This window comes from Corvus brachyrhynchos, unplaced genomic scaffold (assembly GCF_000691975.1).
Source record: "Corvus brachyrhynchos isolate BGI_N302 unplaced genomic scaffold, ASM69197v1 scaffold525, whole genome shotgun sequence".
In the NCBI taxonomy this organism is placed as follows: domain Eukaryota; kingdom Metazoa; phylum Chordata; class Aves; order Passeriformes; family Corvidae; genus Corvus; species Corvus brachyrhynchos.
Genome location: NW_008238341.1, coordinates 946630 through 957032, shown reverse-complemented (window position 1 = coordinate 957032; position 10403 = coordinate 946630). Strand labels below are relative to the sequence as shown.

The window sequence follows — 10403 nt, the reverse complement described above, 5'->3', positions numbered from 1 at the left end:
GTGGCCGCCGTGCGTCGGTGGCCGTGCGGGGGGGGCGGGAGTTAAAGGGAGGCTCTGGTAGATGGGATAAGGGTTATGGACTTCTGCCAAGAATTACATTTTAGGGGAAATAAATTCATAAGTTCATAAATTGATTCATAAATTCATATAAGTTCATCAGTTGATGAACTGAGACCATGGTGTGCTGAGAAGGGGGTGCTGAAGGCCCTGGGTTGCAAGCAGACCTCTGCCTGTAATGTTCACATGGCCCTGCTCATCTTACCAGTGATGTAGGGGAGAAAATGAACTGGTCCCAAATTACTTAGTGCTTTGCAGGCCCAAACGAACACCTCAGATTCTCCTCTCTGTTTGGTAGATGATCTGAACAGGTCTTCCTGCCCTGCATCCCCACCTGCCTTTCAGAAACCAGCTGCTGAATTCAGCATCAGCTCCAGCCCCTGGCTGCAGGCACAGCCTGGCACTGCAGTGCCTGATCTGATGGGCACTCATACCTCTGTGAGATGTATGGCACATCAAGGAGGCTCTACTCCTTTTTTATAGCTCCTGGGACTCGGGACTCAGTACTCAGTCCAAATCTGCTCATTTAGGTTTGAACACTATCTAGACTCTTCACCTCTCACAGTAAGTTGCTGAATTTGGGGAGTTCAGAATGAGGATCTTGCTGTAACCAAAGAACTGAAGCATAGTAAACTACTAAAATGTGTAAACTGAAAAGTCATTTTTCTTACTGTTTCTTTCTGTCTTGTAGAGAAAAATGCTCCAGGATCCATCCTTTTCATTTTCTGGGGTTTGTGAAAGCAGTGTGGAGACCAAGGCAAGAAGAGGCCAGTAGATGCCATGGAGCTTCCCAGTACAGCTGGAAGCTGCTGCCCCAGTTGTACGCTCTCTGCAACTGCACCATCTTCATTGGGAACATGCATTTTAGAGCACATGAGGTGGTTTTGGCTGCTGCCAGCCTGCTGTTTAAATCCCTGTTGGACAGCACAGACACCATCTCCATCGATGCTTCTGTGGTGACTCCTGAGGCGTTTGCACTCTTACTTCAGATGATGTACAATGGCAGACTCCCACTGGGGAAACACAGTTTCACTGAAGTTATCTCCATGGCAGATAGTCTGCAGATGTTTGATGTGGCTGTAAGTCGCAAAAACCTCCTCAGAGATCTCATGAGCTGTTCTGCTCAGGACCAGGTAGTGAGAGGAGTCTCCAGCCAGGAAGCAGATTCATCTGGAAACCAGGCTGTAGCTAATTACTTGCCCCAGTCTGGAAGACCCGATCAAGAAAAAACATTTGTCATCCTCACTCAGAGAGTTTCTCCTTTACCTGGCCCTGTAGAAGCAGAAATGGAAGCAGGTGTTTCTCCTTCTGGCCAGGAACTTACTGTGAATCATACCTAGGCTCACCAGGACACAATGTTGAGTGACTCCAGGTCCCTCCAGGAGGATTCAGGCTCTGGCCCTGATCAGCCTGCCCACGCTGAGTGGAGTAGCTGTGTGGAAGAGGAGCTTGCTGAGTCTCCAGAGGGGAAAGGGCGATCGAGGGATTTAGGTGAGACTTCACAGGTCTGGGCACGGCATTGCCTCTTATTTGCAAGATGTTGACTCACATTTGCCTGTTCTGAGGTATTTTTACTCTGTGTTCGATCTTCTTAGTTTGCGCTGGGTTGGGAGCAACTGCAACGTATCCCCGTTCTGCAGGGATTTTCTTCCTTTGGCTTTTGTAGTTGCCTCATGCTCATTGCTCTGCCAGAGCTGCAGCGAGCAAAACTTTTCTTGCTCAGGCATGTGATTGCATCTGCCATGCAGTGGGATCTGTGTTAGTGCAGGACATGGGGCTGATCAGACAATCTGTCTAACAGCAAGTGAACAGAGTTGCTTGCTAATGCAACCTTATCCTTTAAACTCCTGTTCAGCATGGGGGGAAAACAGAGGCTGTACTGGGTTTAAAATAAATGTTCCATTTATAACTGGTGTTAAATAAACCGTTGGTTTTCCCTCCAGGCTGTGTGATGTCTTCAGAAGGGATTTATAAGTCACAGTTTTCCTATTATAGCCAATGTGCTGGTTACAAACTGATGCCTTTCAATCGCATCACGCTTTCTGCGAATCTCTTCAATTAGCAAATAACTCATCTTGTTTCTCTTGCACAGCAGCAGAGAGCAAAAGCTGTAAACTGGATTCCTTTGTTGGATATGAAAGTGTTTTTTCTGAGGCTCTTTCTGATGCCCAGGCTGTGCTGAAAAGACTAGAAGAATGCAGAGAAATTGATGCCTCTCAAAAGGAGGTAGGTGTGCTTACTTCCATAAATGATGCAAGTTTTTTCTTCACCCTGCTAAGGGCTGTAATAGTTTGTGCCTTGTTTAGGAAATTGTTTCATGGGAAACTGGTGCCTGGTTGTTTGAAGGGCAACATGTGCTCACCTGCATAACACCCTGGAGAGAAGCATCTGTAAGTGCAAGTTGCTTGGGGTAAAGAAGTATGTCCTGCCCTGAAGACATCCTTGTGTTGTAGGAAGAGCTCCAGCACAGATTTCTCTCCTCCTGTTTATGCCATTTGCTTTAGGAACTATATCGACTTGTAAATGACTGACATATGAGATCCCAAAATAGATTTCCTGAGCCCTCGGCACTGTCTTCCTGTGAAGCATCTGCTGCTCTCTGTGTATGGCAGAGCTGCTGAGGGAGGAGTGGGACAGGGGGTGGCAGGGGGAGCTGGGTGCTGCCCCATGGTGCTTCTCCTGGCAGTGTGTTGCTTTAAGAACAGTCAGAGCTGGTGAACGATGCTCTATTCCTGTTGGAGGGGGTAACTGAGTCTGCTGCTGAGCATATGCTGAAGGGTTCTCTGGGCTCTGAGCAGTGGTAGCCAGATGCCACCCATTGTCCCAGATCAAAGTCAAGACAGAAAACAGAATGTGACGTCTGTACTAGTGTGACAGTGGAGCAGGAGGACACAGAACTTGGGAATGATTGTGGCGAGTCCAGGTGGGCACTCGTGCTGGCTGCACACTGCTGTGCAGTGGCAGGGTCTGCAGAAAAGCTGTGGCCAGCTGTGGAGCAAGGATGGGACTGTGCTTGCTGTCCTCTGCCTGGCCATTTCTGGTAGAGCATTTTTCATATGCATGAACTGCCCTGCGCGCCTTTCTGAAGGGGAAAAAGTATTACTGTTTCACTGCTGGCTCTTACATGGCTCCCTGGTTATTCAGCCTTTGGAAGCTGTTCCACAGGCTGGGGGCTGCCATGCTCTCTAGGTTCCCATGTAGTTACTGGCTGGAAGCTGTCTAGATCAGAGTCCCTCCAGTAGCAGTGTGATCACAGGACATGGTACATTTTGGCCATGGTGGCATTCTGCTTATAAAAGCCCAAGACCACATCTCTATTAGATAAAAACCCAAACCTGTGACAGCAGGGGAAGAGAATTCCCTTGAGTTGGGGAGTGCAGGATTGTTTTCTGCTGAGCCCTTAAATGTTCATGGAGGGAAGCGTGTGTTCCCTTAGCTGCTGGTTCTGCTGATGTTGTGGAATATAGTATCTGGGGAGCTTTAGGAGAGAGGTGTGGGTCCTAATTCATGTTTGCAGTAGCAAGCACAAGCCCATCTGGGCAGACAAGCACCTCTGAGTGCCCTGCTCAGAGAAGGATTAGATTTTTGTATGTTTGTTTTTTACCATGACCAGATAAATATGTCAGGTTTAGGGTTTTTTTTCCACGGGCTGGGGGCTGCCATGCTCTCTAGGTTCCCATGTAGTTACTGGCTGGAAGCTGTCTAGATCAGAGTCCCTCCAGTAGCAGTGTGATCACAGGACATGGTACATTTTGGCCATGGTGGCATTCTGCTTATAAAAGCCCAAGACCACATCTCTATTAGATAAAAACCCAAACCTGTGACAGCAGGGGAAGAGAATTCCCTTGAGTTGGGGAGTGCAGGATTGTTTTCTGCTGAGCCCTTAAATGTTCATGGAGGGAAGCGTGTGTTCCCTTAGCTGCTGGTTCTGCTGATGTTGTGGAATATAGTATCTGGGGAGCTTTAGGAGAGAGGTGTGGGTCCTAATTCATGTTTGCAGTAGCAAGCACAAGCCCATCTGGGCAGACAAGCACCTCTGAGTGCCCTGCTCAGAGAAGGATTAGATTTTTGTATGTTTGTTTTTTACCATGACCAGATAAATATGTCAGGTTTAGGGTTTTACCTGTTGTCCACGTTTACAAATGTGGATGGGTGCTGCCAGAAGGGATTTGGCAGCTCCACGCTCCCATGCCAGCAGGCCCTGTCCCTGCTCCTGCCTCCCCTTAGTGCTGGTGGCAGGGCAGAGCTGTGCTGGCAGAGTGCCCAGGCAGGTGAGGCGCAGCTTCTGCACTGCACAACAGCCCCGTTTGCTATTGCTTTGCAGTCACTGCTGTTTCGTGTTCCTTCAGGGAAGGTTTACAGATCCATTCCTGGCCCTTTGTGCTCCCAAATGAGCTGTTAGAGGAGGAGCCAAGCAAGAGGTTGTGGAGCTCAGAGCCAGTTTGGGTGTCTGACCGCAAGGCAGTAGCAGGACAATTTTTCTGCAGCTATAAATAAATGCTGAATAAATGTGAAATGGATTTTCTTTAAGCCTTCCTGAAAAATCACTTTTCAACTGTGACAAGCATGAAAAGTGTCAACCCCAGGGCAGTGGGGAGAACAGGCTGCAGCCTGTTATAAGCAAGAGCTCAGTGAGATCTATCCCTCTCTGAACTCTCCTCTGGGACCAGCAGGACCTGTGGACCATAGCACTGAGTCTGTTTCCAGCACACAGAGCAGCTTTTCCCCACAAGAGCCTGGTGTTTCCTTTGGGGGAAAAACACAGCGGTATATTTTAAAGTCATGCTTGAAGTGCAAGTTCAGCTCCAAAGAGCCGAACTCGGATGTGTAGTTCAGGCTGAGGTTGTGCCAGCGGTAGATGTCAATGGGTTTTTTTCTCTCATTTTTTTTCCCCTCCCCTTCTTTGTATTCTTTTGCTAGTCATTTGCTTGAAGTTTCGGGTGCCTCAGGGCAAGTAAAAGTGTGTCTGGAAGCCGGTGAGACACTTCCTTTGCAGAAAGCATTCTTGCTGGTTGTGCTTGCCCTGCTGCACGGGAGATCTCCCATTTGTTGGGAGTATTGTCTCGAGAGCCTTTTGAAAGTAGCTGATCTCTCTAGGCAAACACCGGTTGTTTTGAGCAGTAAAGCCTGGGCAGCTTAGGAGTTCAGGGGGGTTTTGCCAGCCTGCCTGTTGGCACCAAGGCTGTCCTGGTGTTCAGGCTCCGCTGGATTCAGTGGAATTTGGCCTTGGATAGGTCTCTATTTCTTTTCCTTTGCTGGTGAACTCATCTCTGCATGGTGTCTTGTTCTCTGCAGCACTCCAGTCTGCTCCCCTCTGCTGTTCCTGCCTATTTTCTCCTACCTCCAGTGGAGACTTGTCTGGTTGTGGGGTTTTTCCCCAACAAGGTTTGTGGTGCAGGGCTGGCTTTTGTGAGAACTATTGCTTCTCTCCGAGTTTGATGTTCTGTTCTGCTCCCCAGACTGAAAAATGCAGATGAATTGCTTTTCAGTTTAGGGAGATGTGACTTCTGGGGTTGTTTCTGTTTTATAGTTTCTCTGTTTATTTCATATAAACTATTCCTATCTAATTTCGTTCTGGCTTGGATGAAAACTGCTTGGAAAAGAGAACAAGACTGAAATTGCAGTTATTTAGGGAAGCGTAGAAGAGCTTTGCTGGTGTCAAGTCTTATCTTCCTGTGCTCTCTTAGAGAAACTCAATTCAAATTATTGCACAGCTCATTTGTTCCCTCTACTACTGGGTTCAGATGAAGTGGGGGAGCGTTGATTCCCCACACAGAATAAATGTCACTGTGTTTGTGGATCATTTCCATTGCCTGTGGGCCTGTCCAGTCATTGTTGCCCTTCATTTGCAGCTGCAGGGATTTCTGGATGAGGCAGAAGAAAGAAGTTTCCTGTTATCTTCTGCATCCTGATTAGGAGAAAGAGCTTGTGAGGGCCTGGGGTTTTTTTTCATGGTGACAGAGCTAGAGAACTTTTTTTCCTCTGTTCTGGTGTATTTTTGTAGAAGTTTGGGCTGAGCTTTTGTTCTTGTTGTGTGGAGCAAGCAGGGGGTCAGTGTTTTCCACACAGCCTTCCTGGGGTCTCCCTCATGAGTCACGTACAGATGCAGGCTTGAAAAAAAAAATCACTTTAGCTTTCTGAAGGCAAAATGAGAACGTAGTTTTTCTCTGATTATTGTATGCACAATACAATAGTTGATGGATAGTTGATTGACTTCGTGGTGGGATCACAGCAGGGGAGCTTCTCTGAGGGTTAGGTGTGTGGAGCCAGTCCTGGGGCTGTCCATGCCACTCACCCTGTGAGCAGCAGCAGCCTATGGAAGAACGCTGCTCAGCTTCCAATGGTCGCATAACCGCAGAACCATGGAACAGCCAGCAGTGAAACAGTCCCTAACCATGCAGGTTTCCAATCACTTTTTAATGTTTTCTTCACCTTCTCTACATCAAAACCCAAAGCAGTGTGCATTTACAGAGGACTGATGATTGTGGCTGTGGAAATTTCCCCGCAGTGCCCGGCCTTCTGCGGTGTACCTGAGTGTCCGTTGGGTCTGAAGGGAGTAAGCTTCTTCTGCCACCCTGAGCAGGTGCTTCCCAATCTGTCTCTTCCAGATCCCTACCCACCACCCTCTGGATGCTTGCATTCACTCTAAAGCTGATGCTTGAAGGAGATCACTCAGAAATAGTCAGTAAATTGGCTTTTGCTGGGATGTGCTCTCACGGTGGGAGCAGGACCATGGATAAGGCATGAAAAGCCGTAACCACACTCATCCACCTGCAGGGAAGAGTTAATGCCAGCTGGGCTAATGACTGCCCTGTGTGCTCTCCCTCTCTCCTCACATCCCTCTTTAGTCTCAGTTATGGGCCACTGCACATTGCTTGGGGGGGATGTACATTACTTGTGCATGTGGTTGAGTTCCTCTCTGGAAAAATATGGAAGATGTGGAGATAGATATGGAGACAGGAGACCTACCTCCTGGATCCTTACCTGCAGAGGTTCTTGATCAGAGCTTGCCTTGGAGCTGCTGTGGACAATGGGAAGGTTTGAGATGAACTGTGAAGGCTGTTCCACGGTGTGTGACGTGTTCCATGGTGCTGAGGTGGGAGCGTTGTGGCCACCAGAACTGATATCCTCAACTGGGACCAAACTTCTCGGGTGCCATGGAATCTGTTTGGTGGCACAGCTCTGACCAAGCTTAAGCCAGGTCTTGGTGACTCAGTTTCCCTGCATAGAGAGGCAGTCTCTTCCTCCCACGTGGAAGCTGGATGTGTGCTAATTTGTGCCAACTTGGCCATGAAGGGTTTTGCAGTGTCCCAGGCAATGAAAGCCTGGTGGATCTGGCTGTAGTGTGAGGGCACATTATGACAGAGTGGAAGCTGGGATTCCAGCTGGTATCAGTATTTCTCCATTTTTTCCAGGGTCTTTGGGAATTGTTAGTGCTTCGAAGTAAGTCTGAAATGTACTGTGTGCTCTTTCACAACAATGCTGAAAGGCTGTTGTTCCCATTGAGCAATGCATCTAAGGAAATGTCTTTTGGAAAGAGCCAATAAATTGCAGAGCATTTCAGTTACTGAAGGCTCATTTTCCATTAACCAAATCCATGCACTGAGGAAGGGATGTTACCTGGGGTTCTGGGTAGCAATGCTGTGCTGATTTTAATGAAAACCCCTCAAAATTAAAAAATATATTGCAACAATGCAAGTTCCTTGTCATCCATATTAGTGCAAACATGGATTTGGCAGGATCTGAGCAGCTTTAGGGTGGTGAGAGTGGAGATATTTTGTGTTTTACATGCTCATTTTGATCTGGAAGGGGCCAGGCATGCAAACCTTGAGAACAAACATGATCTGGTTATCAAGTATCATTACAAATTAATGTTTGCATTAAAAAAATACCTTTAAGTTTGTTCTTCAGCACATCTGCATTTTTCTTTACACCAGAGCCCTTCATGTCCACACTCTCTGTTTGGCAGGCACGCTGCTGTGAGTGGGAAGAGCTGGGACTGCTGCAGTTTCCCCTCTGTGGAGTCGTTGCAATAGGTCATTGCAGTGCCCTGCTGCCCTAATGTGTGAGCATTTACACCTGCTAGGAAACGCCAGTCCACCGGTGCAGCCCCAAGCAGTTGCATTCAGTCTTTTTATCATCGGAATAAAAATGACAATGACAGCACAAAATGGCCATTCTCCCTGGAGCAGAGCTGAACTTCCCACTTCAAAGGTACCTTTATCGCATCCCTGGAGTCTCCAATAAAGGCTGCCTGCTCCGAAAGGCTGGCATCTCTCCTGGAGAGCTGGGGAGCATGTGTCTTCAGGGGCAATATTTACAGCATTAAAGGACGCTGGGGAAATGGGAGCAGGAGTTCCAGCTTATTTCTTTGCCTTTTATTTCCATAACTGTACAGGCATATTTGCCTCTGGTTGCTGTTTCAGGTCATTGAAGTAGATTTTGGGTTTGATTGCCAGGTGTGCTGAGAGCCCTTGGCACCCAGAGTTTGCATGCCTCCTCTCCAGAGTTTTCTCTAGGAGACAGAACTCCATTGTGATTGAGAATGGAGATTCCTGAAAGTTCCACTTGAAATGCTCTCTGCTTTCTGTGCAAGTGATCCCTCCTTGTTCTGCAGCGAGAGCCAGTATCGCTTGCTCTAGCTTTGCCTTCCAAAGTAGCAGTGTTTAATTCATGCTTTATCAGGTCTTTTACACTTAGTGGTCTTTGGCTATTTGGACATGAAGAAATGTTTGGTGCTGGAACCAGCTCCAGTTTGTGGGATTTGCTGTATGGATAAGGGCTGGCAGCAGGACTTGCTGCCCTTCTTCCCAGGGTGGGCAGCCACAGGCCAGAGCTTGGGTTCAGTGGTGTGTGTCTGTGTGGTTACTTTTTTGTTCTGTTTAATTTTTTGTCCCCTGACCGAAATCCCAGGATTCTGCTTGTTGTGTCTGTCTGTATAGGGCAGTCGACTCTGTTCTCTAAACCTACTTCCTGCATTTCTGTTCTGCTGTACGCTCTGGCTGCCTGTCTGGCCAAAGCAGAGAAACAGTCAGTGTTCAAGGAGCTGCTGGGCAAAGTGAAGGATGCTAGGTCCCAGGATGCTCACGCCCAGGATAGTGACACTCGGGACACTCGGCCCCTGGACACTCAGACCCTTGTGTCTTTTCTGAAGCTGTTTCAAGACATGAATCCTGAGCTGAGAGTGGCTTTGCTGGAGAGGGAACACAGCAGCAGAGAAGCCCCACAGTAAGCAGGTAGGAAATTGGGTGCAACCTCTGGCAAAGTGAGTGGGCAACCTTACAGAGAAACGCTGTATCCAGATGTGGGAGGTTTATCACTTGCTGGCCAAATCCTGGAGCATTTCTGCCCGTAGCAGGAGGTGTAGCTGTACAGGGCTCTCCCCACTGCTGCCTGGAGGCCTGGATCCATGGCTGGCAGCCAGCGTGCGTCAAAGCAGAGCTGAGCCTTGGGATTGAAAACTTCTTTTTTACTTGAGTCTGACACAAAACAGTGGCCTTGCAAACCTGGTGTTAACCTCCAGCTTGCTTTATGGCTTTATGCTCTGTTAGATAAATGAGACATTTTCCTTTCATAGAGTTTAAAGAGAATAGTAAAGTGATTTTCCTCTGCTGCTTGTGCTTGGGATGAGCTTTGCTATTCACTTAGATCTTTCAGAGAGTCTCCCTCGCTTCAGGAACCTGTCAGTTTCTTCAGACTGGCTTATTTCTTCTCTTGTGTTTCTGAATCTTTTTTCCCCCCAGAGAGCACAGCCAGGGAAGAGACGTTGACCGCTCTCTTGCTGTGCTGCAGGGGGGAGCTGATCCAGAGTGTGACACAGCTGAGCCCCATCATAGAGTTTCTGGAGACAGTAGAAGAGGGATTCATAGTAGAAGAGGCATGCGTGCCCGCCTCAGAGAAGCAGGTAAAATAATCTGAAATAGGCAAACGGTGTGGGTGAGGTGGGGTGTGTGTGTCTGCAAGGCAGCATTGTACACATGGTTTACCACGTGATCGGCAAGCCTCACCTGGCACTTCCACCTGCCTTCTGCACAGCATTGACTGCATATGTGTGTGTGGTCTCAGGTCCTTCTGTTCTGGACTGTGGGAATAATGAAAACTGAGCAGTGAAGGCAACCTTGAAACCAGGATCAGTGTCAAGAATACCCCTGCGAGGGGAGCCTGGGCCAGAGGAGGTGCCTGGTACTCCTCATACCCCCAAAAAACCCTTTTTGGGAACAAGGACATGGCTCTATATGGGAATTTAAACAGAACCACTAATACCTCTCTGCTACCTGCTCGTCAGTTCCTGGTCATCAGCTAACGCAACCACGGGCTTGTAACCACAAAGCCCCGCGCGCCCCCGC

General features: G+C 48.2%; 1 protein-coding gene across 1 annotated transcript in view; it reads left to right on the top strand.

The window, feature by feature from the left end:
- The window catches only part of ZBTB40 (zinc finger and BTB domain containing 40), a 44875-nt gene that overhangs the window by 6076 nt on the left and 28396 nt on the right, over positions 1 to 10403 (top strand). Inside the window, 5 exon segments of the mRNA XM_017735082.1 lie at positions 749 to 1548; positions 2150 to 2283; positions 8027 to 8117; positions 9000 to 9293; positions 9801 to 9961. Coding sequence (XP_017590571.1) covers positions 749 to 1548; positions 2150 to 2283; positions 8027 to 8117; positions 9000 to 9293; positions 9801 to 9961 — 1480 coding nt within the window.